Here is a 20616-nt window from a genome sequence, read left to right as displayed (position 1 = left end):
AAGGGAAAATCTGCTTTGTCACAGGCTGCTTGCCAAACTAATCTCGCAATTGCGTGGGGATAATTCTAGAATTCTAGAATTATCACCGCTAACAGGCGATACCATCCACACCGTTGTTTGGAAGCTTCTCATATCAATTCCACCCACGCTTCTTTGAACAGTGATAATGGCAGTCTTTGACCTGACACCTATTTGCGTCGTATTAAAAGAAAAAGACGCTAATTGTTATTAACATGCGCATGCTTTCCCTTATTTTAGAAAATTGGTGTAATATAAAAGGACTCTTGGCATAACATTGGATCATCCCTGCCAGGGGCCAGTTCCTAAACGATGTAATAACTCTATTCCAGGGATAAATGTGCCTTATTCCGGAACATTTATCCCCAGAATAGAGTTATTACAACTTTCAGGATCCCGCCCCTGGTGAAGACACTAGACTTTCCTTTCCTTTCTAACATGTCTGATTGTCCACCTGGCCCGGGTTTTTCGAAGCATGGTTAGCGCTAACCAGCGTTAAATACCATGGAAACCCACATGTATAGGTTTTGATACCTCTTAACCAACGGTTAGTGCTAACTTGGTTTCGAGCAACCGGTCCCTGGTTGCAATGTAAACTCAGGCTGGATGTATTACCCTTAGTGATTGGTTTGAAAATCTCGCGCCATGTTATCAACCAATGGGAAGGAAAACCAAGACCAATCGTGACTTGCAAGGTTTCCCGCACTTTGACTTTGACTTCCCGCGCTTTGAGCAGGTTACATGGAATTACTACGAATACAGTGGTTGTTTCGGTAACAAATGAAACACAACCTCAAGGGAAGAAAGGAATATTCCCAGTGTTATTCCATTTTTTTTGCCAAGGAAACGACTAGAATTTCGGACGGCCACAATATTTATTTGTATTCAGACTCTCTTAGTCAGAAAAGATAGCTTTACCCCAAGAACAGCTTAAAACACTCTTTCATAAGTTCATGCAAATGTCCAGGGGCTGATTGCTTAAAAGTTGCTCTCTTTTTCCACAACCAGCCCCAGTACACATACATAATTAATGGACCAATCCCCATAGTGGCTTTTCAGTGCCAATGAAACACAATCACGACGGAACAGAACACTGCAACAAATTCAACGACTGGCCAGGACGCGTCTTGAACCCGCGATTCGCGGATCTCAAGGCAAGCGCCCTAACCACTGGGCCACACTACCTCTACAGTAAAATCTGTCTAAGAATTAACATTATTTTTTTGCATTCATTTATGACAAGTAGCCGAAATCTCCAATGACTGTAGAGTTTTTCTATGTACAAACGGCTTGCAAAACGGCCTAGGGGATCTGTTTTTAGAAATTTTGCTAAGGGTGTCATTAAAAAATTTGTACAAAAATGTACGATTTTGAAGGCAAACTTCTAGAAAGGCAGCATGCAAGGAAATGCGAGTTGGCGACGAGGGATCTTCTAATTGATATACATCGAGCTACAAAGACTGCAAATATTTTTTGTGCAAAATAATAATAATGATAATGATAATGATAATAATAATAATAATAATAATAATAATAATAATAATAATAATAATAATAATAATAATAATAATAATTATAAAAAGCTTGGAATGGACTAGAATTAGAGATTTGGCTAGCTTTCCAAAATGTGGACTTTGGAGGTTTTGCGAAAGGGGAACAGTTAGAAAATTTTGAAGAATGGACGATTGCGATTGCAAACTTTTAGAAGCCAGTTCTAAAACTCTTATAAGGCTAGCATTTCTAGATCATGAGTATCTTCCACCGTGGAAGAGTTTGTTTTCGCCCTTCAATATCCATGTGTGCTTGAACAGCTCGATTTCTGTATCGCTCTTTGATACAAAACTGGGTTGTCAGTTTTGGATAACAGTGCAGCATAAGTAACCAGGAATGAGTTCCTCTGTGAACAGAAGCTGCAAGGAAGGGTCCGTACGCCGCGTTACGTAAAATTGGAAGCCAGCTGGTGCATTATTTTTTAATATGTATTTTTTTTTCTAACACCTTTCCTTACTTTTACTTTTGGTATGTTTAATTCGGGTGAATGCTACACAAAAAATCACAACAATGCGTTTTTTCCCTTCCTTAGGTCTAACTCGAAAATTTTAAGCTATCGATTAGTCAGTTTAGGCCTTTTTCAGTTCCTACCTTTAAATCAACATCTTGTTTTTTAACATATTATTTTGTATCCTATTTTGTTACCTAGTGGAATCCAAGGAAAATACACGATACCGATGATGTTTATGACGATAACAACAGACGAAGATAACGTGCCAATTCTCTAAACGTGCACACTAAAGGATTTTTGGTCGGACACGATATTTAATATTTTTTTCTCCCAATCTTGCTTCTCTTTATACTTCTCAAAATCCAACAGATTTTTAGCTCTTAAGGCAAGTGGCAATTGCTTTTTCTTCAACTTGTTGTCGATCTTCACAAGGACAAGAGTGGAATCTCCCGTGTCGACTCCCCTCTGTAAGGCCATGTGCAGCTCTTCCCGGCAGAAGTTGCTGGCGAGGTAGTTGTTCGACAAAACAACCAGAACTTGTCGGCTGTTGTACACGCTTTCCGCCATATTTTGGACGATGGGCCTTCCGAGCTCAAAATCCCGGATGTGAATGCGATAGGGAATGGAGTGCTTTTCAAGAAGAGAGATCAGATTTTCAGTGACCCAGCTGAAGTCTTTAGAGCTGTAGCTGATAAACAGCTTGTTGTCTAAAACATCCTCTCCTTTATTATCTGAAATAGGTACATAAAAACGCATTGAAAAGACAAGTTTTAAGCTCAAACATTCATCTCTCTCATACTGGCATAAATGGATCTTTTTTCATTGAAGCCATGACGTCTCGAAATGCCCACGACCTACGCTTTTCCTCGTCTGCCGAATCTACACTGATAAGTTAGGGCTGTAGCCAGTATGAAGCAAATCGAGGCACTTGCTTCGGTAATTTTTTCGTGAAATTTTAAAACAAAGCGTTATTCCAGTAATGCCTTTAATATGTACTCATCATAAACACTTAAAATACTTCCGAAGATAATTTAACCACGGAAATTGCCTCAGTCATATTTTTTTTTCTGGCTACGGCCCTGTAAGTATTTGGAAATCAGTTGACTTCCCTCATGCTTTCCACATTAAAGATCACAGCGTTTCCAAGGCACCCAATACAATCATATATTACGATGCCGAAAGACGATCTCGTTCCCAGAGCCCACGTGTCTTTTGGTCAGCGCCCAGACGCGGAGTTCTGGAATAATCCAGAATTTTTAAAAAAAAGTGTTGTTCGTTAGCGATGCGGTAGTCTAGTGGTAAAGCGAAAGGGTTATTGATCGAACATTCCCAGGTTCGAGTCCAGCGAGTTTAGGCATTGGGGTTCGGATTTTAAAAATAGATATTCATTTCCCATTTCCCAAGCGCTAAGCGTCCTAAACTGACGATAACAGTCAATTTAGAGAAACTTAGGAATTGTCGATAATACTCATTTCAGAGGTAGAGGATGGGTTGAGATTTCTTATTCCAGAGCTCCGCGTCTTGGCGCTGAACAAAAGACAGGTAGGCTCTGGGGACGAGATTGGCTGAAAAAAACAAACTTGTTTCCAGTTTTGTAAGCGAGATTTGAATATTCGAATTTTCCCTTGCAATTCCTGAGAAACGATACCTAGCGTCTTTCGATTTTAAATGAGTTTCTGTCATGTGATCTTGTACAGCAGGTGCTATAATCTTCAATTTATCAGGCAAACTAACACGCGCCAGCCTTGCAGTTGCCACGTCTCACATGAGCGAAGGAACAGGGATATTTTGCCCAGATTTTTCATGGTTAACGAGTTGGAATAACTTTGAATGACTTACGATGGTGCAAAGTTATATCTTAGGGGTAAGGTTTTCGTCGATGTCGCCTTCAAAGAACTTTAATTAATATAACGGTCCCTAACAACTCACAGCCGCGTTCGCCTGAGGATTGTCTCCTGCTTTCGCCAAACTGAATAGCGACTATTCTGAAGCTACTGACAGGTAGGCCAGAGTTCAATATTTTCTGCCTGTAAGAAACTTACATTTAAAGCGCCTTTTTCTTGAAAAAAATCCCTTTTTAAATGCACACAGCCCAGTGAAAATAGCAACGAAGACAGCAGCGCAAACCACCGGAACAAACCACATCGACAGTTTTTCTTCACGACCTGTTGGATTTGAAGGTTAAGAAAGTATGTATTCTGGATTACACAGCAACAATCCTTTACAAAAAAAATGGCGTCCATAAAGAAAGTGCCTTATCATCTACGCACAACAATTGTAACACTGATACAGGTTCAGCTTATGGTTTTGCTATGAGGTATACGTATGGGATAATTAACAATTATGCACCGAAGTGGAGTTACGTAGTGGCATAGGCGTACGAGCCGGGGGGAGCAGGAGGGGGGGGGGGGGGCGGCAGCCCCCCAGTCTCAGAAATTTTCGGGCAAAACGCTAAAAATTCGGGCAATAAAGAAACGATAAAAGATGGAATTAAAACATATATAAATAAGGCAAAAATATAAAAAAGAGCACTTGAAAGTATAAAACTATTACTTCTGTAAAAAGTCCTTGTTTGGAAATAAGTCCTTGCGGTTGATCTTAAAACATTTGAATTGCTCGGCTGCTGATTTGTTGATCGCTGGCATTTGCTGCAGTTCGCGCCAAAACTTTTTCAGATCAAAGGGACTTTTAAGGTGAGTTCAAGCAGCCTTCGAGGCTTTAGGTAAATATTTAATTTAGCGTTAGCAATTTATTTTGCATGAAATTTATGTGAGGTTCTAAAAACTCTTTGTTTCGAATACGTACAGTTTTATGACTTTTTTAAGGATTGTAAACGAATATTTCTTTCGTACATTTTGAGGGAGTAAAAAACGGATTTTCCCTCCCTCCGGCATCGTCTTGCGCATCTCAACACATCTTCTTATTTTTTTATGTTGTATTCTTACACTTATCAACATTACAACATAGAAAGGGATCAAAGAACTGTACGATACACGAACTCGGACCCTCCAGATCTGAATTTTTCACCATTACACTACAACGACGAACATGCTCAACCCAACACAGTTCTTTTCATTATTTACTTTTGTATAAGAAGTCAATTGATATCCATGTATAATAACAGAAACCAAACCTAACCTGACCCTAATTTTTCTCTAGGCACCAAAAATGTTTCTTCAATTTACCTGAGTGCGTATTCAACCTGCATTAAGTGAGGACCAACATTTTAACCTTGGTCAAAACGGATTCAACCTGAGAATGGATTTTACCGGCAACATTTATACTAATGTGGGATATTCGGCAAGTTTCCACGCAAAATCTCTAAAAGTGGGGAAAGCCAAAAGGCAACAAAGACCATGAAGTAAAATTCTTCATTATCAGAAAAAATTGAGGTTTTTTTTATCTTCAATATCACTTCGCTGTGGAAATAGTGAGTCCGGCTGCACTCACGATTTGTCATTGCTAAACCATAGTGTCAGCCGGTTGCCTTACTTGAAGGTTGCTGTGTTGTTCTTGAAGTAGTAGTAGTTTCTTGTTCCTCATCTGAGAAAATAGAATACACAAGCGCGACAATATCAGTTGAGTTGTACAGTTATTAGTGACTGAACGAGTGACTTTGTATAGGTGTGTTTTTCGTATTTATTATTATTTTTTTTTGAGGGCCTTTCCTGCGCTCACAAGGGAAAAGCGTCTTGTTTATCCAATCCTGAAGCCGAGAGTGGCATAAGTGGCAATATTTCTCCACAACTATAAACACATTTTCTGAATCGTGACTCACAGCCAAACGTAACTTTTTCCTTTGTTTCACAAACCTGGTTTTTAACTCAACAAATCAACTCATCTAAACTATGGGGTGTCTTTATAACATCTGTTGCGCGACATCACGGTTCAAACTAGGTGAAAAGAGGTACTGACCACAAATTTAAAAAACTCCTGAGCAAAACAGCTGAATGAAACTAAAGAATTTTTAGGGGTATCTTTGTTTACATTTTTTTGCATCATTAGAGCAACACTGTTGTTTTCTAATCATTCCGCCAATATAAAGTACTAAGTATTTGAAAAGGGTTGTGACTAGAGGGTGAGACACTTGGTTTTGTGTATATAAAGTACCAAACGAGCTAACCAAAGAAGAAAACGAAGAGAGTACTTCCCCAATTTACGCTATGTTTCAGGGATAATTACCTTGTTCGAAGAACGAAGTATAGTTTTCGCCTCCGTTTTTAGACTTTGGACTCCTTTTATTATTATTAGTTTTTGCGGGTCGCGCCCTGGCTGCGCATGCGTAAGATTTCTCTTTCTCGTAGAAGGCAGTTCCAGTGGGATTCGAACTCGATATCTCTTCCGAGTTCAGAGGCAATCACGATAACCATTAAACCACGAAAGACTACGTGAGACACTGACGGGGAAATATGTATTTAAGAGTTGTGTGGGTGACCGGAAACGAGTTTTTGTGTTTTCGTTGCACGCAAGGCAAGAATGAAAACCTTGCAAGCGAGACAAGTCGACCTCTCGCGACTTTGTCGCTCACTCATCCACTTCGCGAACGAAAAATCACGATTCGCTCGCCAAAATATTTTCTCCTGGGATTCTCGTGAGGTCCACTTGTGGCAAGTCTATGTATGACTCTGTAACATATATCGTGATTTTATAATTATCCCAGTATTGTTAAGAAAAAGAGTGAAATATTTTTAAATATCATCGTAGGGACTTGCAAAGCATCTGTTTTCTGGTTTTGATTGAAATCAATGCCGTTAACAACAGTTTTAAATGTAAACAAATATCCAATCATTGAGGCACGGAATGTGAACTGTGGACTTCGGACTACGGAATTGAAACTGGTTATTTACCAAGATATTGTAACCTACCCACATGGGAAGTGGAAGTGGGACCAAAAACAAACCAAAGACGAACAGGAGGCTAATGTTACAATATCTTGGTAAATAACCAGTTTCAATTCCGTAGTCCGAAATCCGAAGTCCACAGTCCACAGTCCATGACTCAATGATTGGGTTAAGTATAAGTGCGATCGTGGATATTTGTTTACATTTAAAACTGATGTTGCAAGTCTCTACGATGATATTTAAAAATATTTAATACTTTTTCTTAACAATACTGGGAGAATTATAAAATTACGATATCTGTTACAGAGTCATACGATAACCGGATATTGCATTGCGTGCAACGAAAACACAAAAACTCTTTTTCGGTCACGCACACTATTCTTTAATACAAATTTCCCCATCAATCTGTCACGTAGTCTCTCGTGGTTAAGTCGTCATCGTGATTGCCTTTGAAGGAAGAGACACTGAGTACGAATTCCAGTTGAGTCCAAAAACGAAGTCAAAAACTATACTTTGTTCTTCGAACAAAGTAATTACCCAAGAAACAAAGCGTGTATGGAGGATATATTCTCTTACCTCCTTTATTTTATTTTCTCTTGGTTTTACTCAGTTTAAATATTGTGTCACCAGAGCAATTTATGGAAGCTAACCATTACGAATCGGTGCTTAGACCTAATCACTAGAGATCAGTGCCTAACTGAGCAATGATGCTTTGAAAATTCGAAATGTCGCAAATAAATGTATGGGATCGTCAGTGCTTTTGCCACCTAAGAACTTACCAGGCTTAAAATTGACTAAGGGCCCGCAAGCACTAGGCTGACAAAATTTGTTTGGCTGAACCAAAGATTTCAACAAAAATTGTCTCCGCCAAATTTTCAATTTGGTAATCGTGGCCGCACTTAAAAACTTTTTCTTCAGATCATGGCGCGTAAATTGTAAAATATTTATAGTTTTCACGCCTGGCAAAAATTTGTCCTGCTCCGATGCAGGACGACGGCGCCTTCGAAGTTTGGTAAGGCTTGACAAAATTTGGTGGGGAAAAAGTCACCGTGCGCAATTGTATCACGGAAATGATGACAGATTTTTTCGCAAAATATACAAAGTTTTCCCAGTGCGTATGGGTCCTACGTTCAACGAGTTCTTTTACTTTGTGAAGTCAATTTGTAAATAGTATATATATGATGCCTTGTTCTGTGAGCAAATTTTAATGTTAGTGAGACAAAATGTAAACAAATATGTCAGCAAGAATTGCCTTATGTACATTATTACCTTCTTCAAAGTAATGGAGTAATTGGACAGAATCGTTTTTAATTTTTTTTCCTATAAAGCATTCCATCTGACAGACGTACTCCCCAACATCTGCATTTGTCACGTTCCAGATGTCGAGAAAGAACTCAGCTCCCACTACCCGCTTGCATTCGTTGGTGTTCTGTTTCCTTATAGTATACTTGGTGTTGTTCTTTAGGGTCTTGTTTCCGTGATACCATGTCAAATCAGGACCTAAAAAACAGTTTAGCCAGGCCATCGCTGAGCATCTCAGAGTCGCGTTGGAGAATTTCTTGACGGAAACAAGTGCATCGTATGCTTTCATGTACCAATTGCCACCTATGTTGAAACACAATTAATAATAATATATATGCAAGAAAAAAGTATGCATCTCTGATAAGGAATAAAAAAGCAGTTTAAGGTAACACAGTGCACAAATTAGGAAATTCAGGGCAAAAAGAGTTTACTCCGAGCATTCTGATTGATCAATGATCAAAGGAAGTCGGTGACAGCCAATCAAATGTGAGACCTGGATGACGCAATTTTCTCGTGATTGTGTGATAACCGTGCGTTGCTTCTTCCTAACTACCTAGTACGGCAGGCTGAAGTCAGGGACTCATCCTGCTAAAGTCTATTTGAGCAGTACGCAGCAGTTACAACGTCCCCTGGGATTGGTTCAGAAAACAATGGACCAAAAACAAACAACCAATCAACCATGAACCCTAACCCTAAAAACGATAGAAGGAAAGGTTACGTTTATACAAACGTTGGCCGTGTAGCACTTATATTTTAAACAGAGTTAACTGAAGAGAGGGTAGTGTAACCTGAAGTGCTAGATTTCTATCCCATATGAACCATGTGAGCGTTCGCCAACCCTAACGGCTAACGCTCACATGGTTCATATGGGATAGAAATCTAGCACTTCACGTTATGCTACGCTCTCTTCAGTTAACTCTGTCTAAAGGGATCCAATGATATTACAAGTTGTAAAGAGCTCCTTTCTACCTCGCAGTGACGCAAACTATTTTTAAAGTCAGCGGTTCTTAAGTTCTACCCGATGCGGTAATTAAAACATGCTCATTGCAATTAAAGGGGTTATGTCACGCAAAATTATGTAATTTCATGACATCTGAAATGCCCAAAAAGTAGAATGAAACATTGCAACAACCACCAGAAACCCATAAGGGTTGAAACGTGTAACGGCCCCTTCGGTGCTGGGAAACAAGCTTCTGAATATTCAGTTTGCTAAGTACCATATTTGGAACAACAAGAGAGAAACATTCAACCAATCAGTTCGCAAGAACACCGTGACGCAATACCACCAATGTTCTCGCGCTAAATTAACTGGAGCGAGGGGTTTCCAAATATGGTACTTAGCACTGAATATTCGGAAGCTGTGAACGCGCGTTACACGTTTCAACTCTTATCTGTTTCTGTAACCACTTAATACCGCTGAACAACATAAACGTAATGCAACAAGAGGAAAGTTTCGTGGCCGGCATGGACATGGTATGTACCTGTAAGACATGAAACATGTACAAACTTAATAACATGCATTCAAATTTTGTAAAATTCTGCAGAGCTTCCATACTTAGCGTAATGCTGTCAAACACAATAAACTCCTCGTTCACTTAATGAAATGATTAATACTTTAATAGAATTGTTTCTCACTTAACAATATGAACAAGTTAAAATCTTTTAAAAATGGTTACGGCCCTAAAATTTGCAAGAAACAACTTTTGCAAGTTTGTAACTTGCTTATATTGTTAAGGGAGAAACAATTTTATTATATTTGTTTCAATTTTGTTACGTTTTCGAGAAGTTTATTGTGCTTGTCAGCATTCATTAAAGTTTGTAAGCTCTGCCTATTATAAAATTTGTATGCCACGGTCTTTATGTATGTCTGTGTATCCGTGTTCTTCATTAATGATTTGTATGCAAGTTTTAAAAGTTTGTACGCCTCTCATTAAGTTCGGGTGCTATTAAGGTAATTCCTTTGAAATTCTTCTACTATCAAACTTTTTTGGAAACTTGGCATAATTAACATTCATGATATGAACATTAAAAAAATGCAATAAAAAAATGGGGTCACCGTGCTTGTTTACGCGTCAGCAGGCTCTTAAAATGGGGTATTTTTACTGTTTGCGCGTTAAAAATTTGAATCACCTTCATACAGAATCAAGTCTTCGTTACTTGAAAGATACAAAATTTTATTTTGAAAATAAAGCTTCTTTTATTCACATAGGCAGTATTGCTTCATCTACGCCGTTTTTGATTGCTTGGTTGTGGAAATAGTGCACTCTTTTGGACAATTCCGTGGTTAGCTTGACGTCCTCGCCTTGGCCAAAATACACCCAATACGGAACTGTTTTAAAAAAAAAATCATGTTCTACTATCAAACTTTTTTTCTTCGTCAAATATGTTCTTTATTAGATTGTTCTTAGCAAATACCTGGAAAAAAATTCGGGGGTCACCGTGCTCGTTGGAGAGAAAAAGAGCATTTATTTCGCTATCGCGCTTAGTTTGAGGGAAATCTCTTACGTTTTGTACGCGCACGTGCTCATGAGCGCGCGCTAATGACGCGAAAATCGTGCGCAGTAGGGATGCGCAATGCAATACCAAGGAATTACCTTAATTAATTCTGCGTTGATTTTATTAAGGACTCGAAAGGGTTTTCAGCTGAGCGCGCGCGCGTAAGCGACACACGCAATTCTAAAAGCTGCTCGCGTCAGCTCATGATTCAAAATAAAGAAATCACTAATTTCTCTCACCTTTCTTCTAATTCCTATATATATGGTATACAAGCAGACCTCTCCTATTCACGAAACACGTTGGTCATTTGCTATGATTTTTTTTCCACTGACTCTAAAAGTTGATGTCTGAGGCCATAGAAAGAAAAAGAAACCATAGAATTTCACCAAATTTGGCAGGTACAAAGTTTGATGAGTTACCTTGCAATTGCCATCTTTGCGTGTGATCTGTCTGTTATTGTGAGGTCACAAATGATGTCTATATTTGGTATGGATTTTGCATTTTAGAAAAGAAATGATAAAAAGTGCATATTAATGTTGCGCATGAGATTTTATGATTACCGGTGAAAACCCCATTTCAATCGGATAAAACGGCTTTAATTTATAAGCAATCAAAGAATTCAAATTTCCCGCCTTAATGCCCATATATGGTCAAAAATAGGCTATTTACAGGCCAAGAACATTTAACATATTGGTACAGGAGTTAAGCCTAAAATATATAAAATTAAATTCGTAGTTTTTGTGATTTTATATTTGTGGTGCTATGACGCGTTTTTCGTCACGAGAAACGTCATTGTGACGTCATAATGACGTTTTAATGAGAAAAACGCGTCATAGCACCAAAAATATTAAATAAAAAAAAATACAAATTTGATTTTATATATTTTAGGCTTAACTCCTGTACCAATATGTTAAATGTTCTTTGCATGTAAACAGCCCAATTTTGACCATATATGGGCATTAAGGCGGGAAATTTGAATTCTCTGATTTTCCGTAACTTTGCGCCGTTTTATCCGATTCAGATGAAGTTTTCTTTAAAAACATTCTTTCAGTATAGCAAAAATGCCTGTAATCTTTTCAACACTGATTTTCAAATTTTTAAGGATGTTACTAAAATTAGATGGCACTTATGACGTCACACTTTTTTAAAACGTCAAAATTACCTTACAATGACTCAAACCTAACGAATTTTTTTTTTCTAATTAACATGTTGTAATATCTTCCTTCAATTTAAATATAAACTTTTTGTCTGTGGGCCAAAACTGGAATTTTCGAACGAGTGGAAGAAAAGCCCTCTAGAATGACCAACGTGAAAACTACGACAATTCTTCACAAACGGTGTAATGGTCACTTAAATCCCTTTGTGTTGGCCTGTAGCTCCACTCGCGCGCGGTCTCGAATGAGCGGCTGACGCATGCGTAAATGCTGATCTTGTGACCTCCTCATTTTTCCTGATTTTGCAACTTTAATCGTTTATATCTCTGCTTCCGGACGGTAATTGTTTTTGCATTTTTTGCATGTTATCTTAGATTAATTTAAAACGTTTGTCTTTCAAATTCAAAAAGAATTAGACACACATTTTATAAAAACTGATTTTTATGAAAAAATGTCCCACAAATTTTGTTGAATTTTAAATATTTTAGAGATTATTTTTAACATTATCTGGAGAAGCTAAATGGGAGGTTTTCACCGTCCCGTTTTTTCAGACAAGACAATATATGTTGATTTTAAGGCTCAAAGAAATGCCTTATATCGTTACCATGTTAACGTTTTTTATAATGGATACTTAACCTGGCCAAATTTCGTCTTGATATGATTACCCTAACTGCATCTACGGACAGAATATGTTTATTTGTTTGAAAGAAGGAGAAACTATTCCGAGCCTCCTTAAATTGTGCTCTGTTAAGTTTGTTTGCAACTGATTAAATTTGAAGGCGTTTTGTGTCCATACCGGCCACGACAGGAAAAAGAAGCAAGGACGGACACAAATGGACAAGATTGAAACGGACTGTACTTGACGGTACAATCTTGAAAAAAGTCACGTCGGCCCGACGTTTTTCAAGTTTATCAGTGGCAAATCGCCTGTATAGAGGCAATTTTGTCAGTAACTTAAAAGGAATTCTACATTTCCATTTTCGAGCTTAATTAAACTTGGGAAAAACTAAAGATTTCCCCTAAACGCCCTAAAATAACGTTACATTGCCCCGTTACGTTCACAGGATCCCCCAAAACATACCGGGTATCAACAACTAAACTTTTCGTAATGCGAAAACGCATTTCCAAACACTGATAGCTGTCGATTCAACTAATAAGTTGTCGACTAGAAATTGTCGACAACCTGTGGTTGTGACTCAGAGCAGAACATTTTGATGCACCGGATACTGGACTCAAAACCAAGGACACTTTTACCTCTGACGTCTGGGTTTACACCTATGCTGATAGAGCGGTTTTCATTTAATTAGCTAATTAATTGCTTGGGTTTTGCATTACTTCACTCAGTGATTGGTTCAAAGTTCTCGCGCCACTTTTTCAACCAATCAGAAGTGAAACCAAAATCAATCAAGGCTCGAGCGTGCTCATTTTCCGCGCTTTGTGTCGGCTACGTGAAATTCCTTCGAGTTTTGATTGGTTTACTGGATTGTCTCCGTACTTTTTGATTGGCCAAAGTAATAACTTTGGTTTTGGTTTTACGACACTCAAAAACTCGCTCTAATTGCATCGTAAGTGCTAACCAGCCCATAATATACATGAAAAATTACTCAGTTTTGATTGGCTAAAAACAGTGCAATTTTCAAGTATTGTAATTCGAGCGCAAATTACAAACTTATAGTTGTATGACTTTTGAACGAAAGGGCTCGCTGTCAACTTCCATTTTCTCGTGTACGTTATTAATTTTCAGACATCAAAATGATTCGCCCTACGGCCTAGTCTGTAAAACAAAACACTCGTCAGGGCCGTAGCCAGAAAAAAATTATGACCGAGGCGACGTCCATGGTTAAATTCTCTTCATAGGTATTTTAGGTGTTTATGATGATTACATTTGGAATAACACTGGAATAACGCTTTATTTAAAAAAAAAACACGAAAAAATGACTGAGGCAAGGGCCTCGGTTTGCCTCATATTGGCTACGGCCCTGCTCGTTCTTATTTGTACCAAATTGCACTCTAAATAATATGATTGGCCGGAATTCTACTAGAGACGAATCGTCCGTCTGAGACGAACTTGCGAAAATTAAGAAAGTTCGTGGGATAAGTCGTCTGTGTATGAATACGGGAAAACTAGTGAATCACCCGTCCAGATTAATTATCACTGTAAGTCGTCTGTCAAGACGAACTATCTTGGTAATTCGTCCAAACGGATGATCCGTCCTTTTTCCCGTATTAAAACATAGACGAATTATCAGGCAAACAATACTATTTTGCACAAGTTTGTCCCGGTATTGCCAATACTAACAGATATCAACGGTCAGTTTTATGTACCACTGTTGGTGAGCGAACAAAAGGAGATAGTATCAGCAAAGTTCCCTGCTAGCAGGTCTCTATTCTTTTGCGTTCGCTGGGTTGATGAATACGGGAGAAGAGACCTCTACCATGGGTCTAAATTCACTGTGTTGAGCATGCACGGCGGTTACTTAGCGACCGAATCCTTACGTCATACTTCATGTTGTGTGGGCTCACTTAACAACACCGGAATTACTGTAAAGAAATGCGTGGGACACAGTGGGCTCAAGTCACAGTCAGCAAACATATCATGGCGCATGCGGTTTGCATGAGGAGTGTCGTCGAAGGTTGTGGACGGCGGTTGGATCAGAGCGAGTTTCGACACATGACAGAGAACTCTTTCTCCCGTACTCGTCAACCCAGCGAACGCAAAAGAAAAGACACCTCTGGTAGCAGGGAATCAGCAAGGCAGGATGAGGTAAGAGAACGGATCCCCATGCCCCATCATGACTTTTTTTTTAATCTAAGCTACTAAGTTCTCGTTCCCAATGCCGCGCATATTTAAAATTTCATTACGTCATTACAAATGGCTAATCAGGTGCCTCTGTAAAAATAGCTGCTTAGCTAAAATAAGATTTTAATAAACGGTCATTGGAAGAGGCCCATTTATGAGGTATCTGTTCTCTTACCTCATCCTCTCTTGATATCAGATCAGATATATACATCTTATTCGGTGGTTTAACATATAAAACGTGCGGATATTTTTCGAGTTGCGTGAAAAATACGAGCAATGAGCAAAATGTCCGCGAGTATTATATGTTAAACCATGTTAAACCATCGAATAAGAGATTTATTTTTCCACCACAAAAAGGTGTTATTTTGCTTCAATTTTATTTGGTAAGTGTTTTAAAAAAAAGCATCATCTGTCCTTTAGAGCGCTTGTGAACGATGTAATCAGCACAAAAAAAAGCCAGCGAAATGTCCTTTTATTTGATTGGATAAACGAAATGACGAGTGACAGGCGATGACAAGCTAAATTCTCAGGCTTTGTATAGTGTTGAAAACAATTTCCTTCATTGAACAACTCCCGTTCCGTCCGTATTTTCTTCGTTCTAAACCGGTCAAACCGGGACACAACAGTGTATTACCGTCTCATATTTTGCGCGTTATCGTGGCCAAATATGGTAAAATGGCGTAATAGTGGATATATAATTGTTTTCATCCATGGCCTGCGACATGAAAGTGATGATTGGTGAAATTGAAAAGATGACCAAGTTTCATCATTTTTTTAAACTCTTGAGACAAATTTGTTTATAATTCGATCTAAGCAAAAACGTATGTTAACGAAAAATGTGTGAACAATGGCGTCAGTAAAAAAAAAACCCTTAACTCCAAGATAAATGGCAATGATCACAAGAACACTTACATTCGACCACGATGCTGAAGCTTTTGCCATCTGGACAATTGCTGACGGGTTGACTGGGTTCTGGTTTGCAAGTGTAAACTCCAGCATGTTTAAAGCGCACAAATTGAAACAGTAACGAACTGCGAAGAGTGTCATGATTTAATCGAGTCAATGATTGATAAAGACCTCCGCTACCATTGACGAGTAGTTTGTTGTCTTTGTACCAAAGGATATCACGTATTGCTGCACCGGTAAAGTCGCAGTCCAAAATCTTCCTGTCGCCTTTTTTATATGAGAAGGGTCCCTTTGTGCAAACCTCCTGCGAGGCAGTAGCTAAAAAGAAGCCACATCATATTTTATTGATAAAGCAAAAAAAAATCGCTGACTTTAAAAATATCCTCGTTATTTTCATACGCAGCTGCGAAAGCTTTTTCGGCTCTTAGAATGAGTCTAATTTTTCACAAGGGTCCGTTTCTCGAAATTTCGAATTCTTTCGCTGTCCTTTCCTTGATTTCACGATTGCCTCTGTATATTGAAAACGGAGGGGATTTACGCCCTAAAACTCCACAATTCATTGTTCTTTTGTTATCCTGAAAACATGTTGAAAGACCGGCCTATTACACTATCGGGTGCGAAAAGGTATTTGCATGGGCCTTAAATTGAGAAACAGGCTCTTCAATACTGTAACAGTAAATGCGGTCTGCTTCAAAATGTTTAACCACAACGTGTCCAGGTAAAGGGGAAAATCTTTAAAAATAGGATAGTTTCTATTTTGGCTGAGAGGTGGTCACTACTGAGGATAGTTATCACCAGGGCCCGGTTGTTCGAAAGCCGATTAACTTAATCCAGGATTAGCGTAAACTTTTGTTTCATGTTTTCAATTTTTTGGTTAAAGTTTTTTTTGCTTATTTTTGTTTTTCAAGATCGACATCTACGAATGTAAATTTTATCCGAATATCAGCGTCGAACAGCATTTGGGAGTAGAGAAATAATTTAAAACTTCTTGGTTAATTTTTAATCTCGGATTAGCGTTAATCGGCCTTTGAACAACCGAGCCCAGACTTCTCCAGTAGCCTAGTCGGCAGCTGAAGACGGCTCGCAACCAGTCCTAAAATGCCCTGCAAAACAGATCCGGTCGCTCCTTGTGCAGTTGTTGGAAGGCGGCAGAACTTTATATAACTATCAAGAGTGAATTAGATAAGAGTGTTCTCCCCAGCACAGTCACAAATGTGTCTATTTTTAGAATACCCGTTCAGGCGAAAATCAGTTGTCCCCGAAAGTGCTACTATAACCAAAGAACAAGTTTTATTTTTCTTTGGATTCCAAAACGTTGTTAACTAAACAGTAACTGATGGAAGTTTTAAGCCTTGATTTCAAGAAAAGACATCTGTTTATTTTAACTGGAATGTACGTTTCTGTTTAGTGGTCCGCCATTACTAACTTTAAAATCTTGAGAGAGCTGGATCAAGGAGAAAATGACATCAAAGACTCAATAATTTAAGAATGCAATGCGTGTGTACGCGGCTGAATTAACATGCAGCCTGGGAGTTTCGGGCATTCAGACTTTTGAACAACTTTTGAACAAACTTATAACGATTCACTTAAGAGCTACCATTGGACCGCTTCAGTTGTATTTTATCTCACGTCCACGTTTATTTTGATTCGAATTTGCTCAGTGCTTTTTCAATTTGCCCATTATTGGGCCAAAACACGTACAAAAACTGAACTGACAGTTCTTTCTGGTTTAATTTTGAAATAATATTGATGGCATATTAATTAATGGAAACTACAAAATTATGGTGACGTATTTTCTGACGAATACAATTCATGCAAGACTACAGATGAAATCATAGGAGAATTTCAATGAGTCCTCTTAACTTGACGAATTGATCTTGGGGATGAAGTGAAAGTCAGTTAAGAAAGGTCATTCCAGTTACATAAGCAACTTTAGCGATACGTGGTTTTCATGTTGCGTCACCGCCGTCATGTTGGTGGACGATAACAAAAGATCTCTCATTGGCTCCCTTTGTTCTTCCCTCAGAATTTGAACATTGCTTCATTGTTATGTGTGTCTCTATAGATTGGTTGCAAGCCACGTATTGGCCATTTTACAGTTGTTTGCTCAGCGACCTAGCCTACTCTGAGCAGCTGACAGCTTTGTAATGCATAAGTTCACTGAAGTTAAACGCTGTCCGGCGGGGTTAGTATCTGGATGGGTGGCCTAAAAAATATACCACTTTGTAAAAGAAGCATAGGACCGAAAATTCTATTTAAGGCTCAAAAATGCGAACTAAGAAAGGTACCGATTTTGTTAGCTTGCTTTATGCAAAACAAATATTGATGCAAAAGTAAAATTAATAAATATTGATACACAGTTTTTAGGAAGAGCAGAAGAAAGTTTTCAGGACGGTCGATCGAGAATAAACATTTTGCCATCAGCAACAAAATTTACGACATGAAAACAACCTTAATTTCTTGAACCGCGAATATGAAAGTTGCCATCAGCGAAAAACATTTTGGGAGATGATTGCTAAAGCATATAGAAAGATTTTCACAATAACTAAAAATTCCTGTGTTAAGCATTAGAATTCGACGAAGAGGTAAATGCGACTAAATTTGTTGCGTGCGTTGCTATTTTTGTGCAAATATTAAATTATGAAAATCTTTATTTTTAGCGGTTATTTGAACATAAAAGATGCAACGCTAAACGAGAAATGACATTTTTGCTAATACAATGTATTTGAAAGAAGAAAAATTTCGCGGGAATCGCGGTGAAAATGAGTTAACAAATTTGCATACGTGCTTTGAAATGTGATGCGCGAGGACACAGGAATTTTATTTCTCTGACAAATGATTTTGTCATTGTAGTGTAAGATGAAATTTATTAGGGAAGCCAAGAATATTTCTTTAACTTCCTGGTTAATCCAATTTATTGCAACGACTTGCTAGTGCGAGGATTGTTTACATGAGACTCACGCTTTTCGCGACTTTTGAGTGTCATAAAATAACATAATTTGCGTGACAATATATCCCTTTTCTCTAACCCAAAAACATTCAGATAGTAACAAACTTCATATTTACTTAACAGATTCTTCTGCTTTTGTGCTTGTCAGCATTGTGATCTGCGATAATTTGCAAGTCTGTTTTTGTATCTCATAGATGTTTAAAATTTTCAATTGCATGGCCTCTCAACCTCTCGATTGTGTAAATAGTTCACCCTGAAGCCAAAATTTAATACATGAAATTTTCGCGACACGTTGATTTCGCGATTTTGAGGTTCGCATATTTCGGGACACCTTAATTTCGCGATTTTGCGAAAATTTTGCATTTTGACTCACTTTAATTTCGCGTTTTTGAGTGAGACACACTCAAGGAGCCAGTAAATGGACAGTTTGAGGATTGTACAAAAGAAGTACTACCTGGAGTAGAGACGGAAAGCAGTAGTGACGAAGAGGACCAGAACATTACCACAGAATAGCTCAAAATGATTGTTATAAACGTGTGTAATAAAGTCGCTGTTTTTTTAGTCATTGACATAATGTGAGTCACTTAATTCTTGCGTCATGTTATTTTCGCGACATTTAATTTTCGCGTCACTTAAATTGCGCGATTTTTTTAAATCGCGAAATTCGCGAAATTAACGTGTTCCAAAACTTTCATGTAATAAGGTAGATACGTTTCTCAGGAACCCGACAAAGAAGGCTTCCTTGGCTAAAAACTACGTTGTTTTACTCTGAAAACGACAAACGATTAACATTCTTTCCCGTAGCTCATTCAGTTGACACAAGGGGATCACGTGCACCTGCAGAAATTTTCGTGTTTTTAAGATCGATCTTTCGATGAGAATTCGATTTAGAGTTATATATAAAAACTATGTTATTTTTTTCTTCATCTGTCTTTTGGCTTGTCTTTTTCTGGTGCAAACGCAAAGCCAAACAATGTTTTGACCTGGCATCAGATTAGACTAACAAGAAGATGAATTTTGAAGCTGAAACAACACCTTCACTCTTTTCTTAGTGTGTGCAATAAACGTTTGCTTAGTGCAACTTCAAGACATGCTGGAAAACGTCCGTCAAAGCAATTTGCAGTTAGTTTTTTGCAGACTATTTATTTAAAGAAGAAACGAGTGAATTTTACTCAAGAGCGTGTTTTGTTATCTTTAAACTGAATTTATTACCAAAGCTTAAAAAACTAAAAGACCTCAAAACGGAAAAGGACATTACAAAATAATTAAACGTGTGAACGTGTGAGCCAAAGGGCCTCTGCGGGCGCGACATGTGGGTGACGCGCCACTTGAAAAAATTAACTGGAACACTGCAGTTCAATACCACCCAATTCAGTGCCTTCTTTCTTTGTGTAACACGTACCACAGGCAACCACCCAATGTAAGCTTTTTGGAGCTTCTAGTTTTTTTTTTTTCCCGTGTCGGTAAAAGTCTTGCCTGTCACTCCCCTGCTAAGTGGTATCAATATGGAATAAAGCGCAGCCTTACTGCTCTACCATACGTACGCAATGCTTGCCTATTTTTTCTAAAGATGACAGGAATTTTTTCTCTCTGACAAATGATTAATAGGCTGGTATGCAGGTATTTAACCTCAGAAAAAGATCTCTTTCGTCGTATAAACGTGTGAGGCAAAGGGCCTCTGCTGGCACGACTTCTGGGTGACCCCTTAAATGGTCTTAATGACCCCCGACTTGAAAAAAAATTGCCTGGAACGCGACAGTTCAATACCACCCAATTCAGTTCCTTCTGTTTATGAGTAACACGTACCCCAGGCAACCCAGTGTGCGCTCATGGAGCGTCTAGTTGAATTAAATTCCTGTGAAGTACGGCGTCTGAATCATTTCAAAACGACCAGTCTAATTCGGCTCGGCTAAGCAATTCCACCCCCCCCCCCCCTGGGTTAGCCAGAATGTGGAGTGGCTTAGATCTAGGCGATCTCGGCGTCTGAATCAATTCAGCCGGGATTAATTAATTTGGGTAAATTCGAATTCGATTCGGCTCATGTGTAATGAGAGAAACTACGGCAACTTGATAAATCAAAAATAGAATAAACCAACATTTTCTATCGGTGATAAAGTTAGAATTTCAAATTACAAATGCGTGAATTC

The 20616-nt window shown here is 38.4% G+C and overlaps 1 protein-coding gene across 1 annotated transcript in view; it reads right to left on the bottom strand.

The window, feature by feature from the left end:
- Positions 1 to 1976: 1976 nt before the first annotated feature.
- The window catches only part of LOC138034081 (toll-like receptor 1), a 23822-nt gene continuing 5182 nt past the window's right edge, over positions 1977 to 20616 (bottom strand). The window contains exons 2-6 of the mRNA XM_068881783.1: positions 15526 to 15837; positions 8131 to 8466; positions 5513 to 5563; positions 4063 to 4185; positions 1977 to 2751 (exon numbers count right to left, since the gene is read on the bottom strand). Coding sequence (XP_068737884.1) covers positions 2294 to 2751; positions 4063 to 4185; positions 5513 to 5563; positions 8131 to 8466; positions 15526 to 15837 — 1280 coding nt within the window. The 3' untranslated portion in view covers positions 1977 to 2293. The remainder of the gene's footprint in view (positions 2752 to 4062; positions 4186 to 5512; positions 5564 to 8130; positions 8467 to 15525; positions 15838 to 20616) is intronic.

The sequence above is a fragment of the Montipora capricornis genome, chromosome 1 (assembly GCF_036669925.1).
Source record: "Montipora capricornis isolate CH-2021 chromosome 1, ASM3666992v2, whole genome shotgun sequence".
Lineage (NCBI taxonomy): Eukaryota > Metazoa > Cnidaria > Anthozoa > Scleractinia > Acroporidae > Montipora > Montipora capricornis.
Note: the sequence above shows the minus strand (reverse complement) of the source record. Positions and strands in the feature narration are given on the sequence as shown.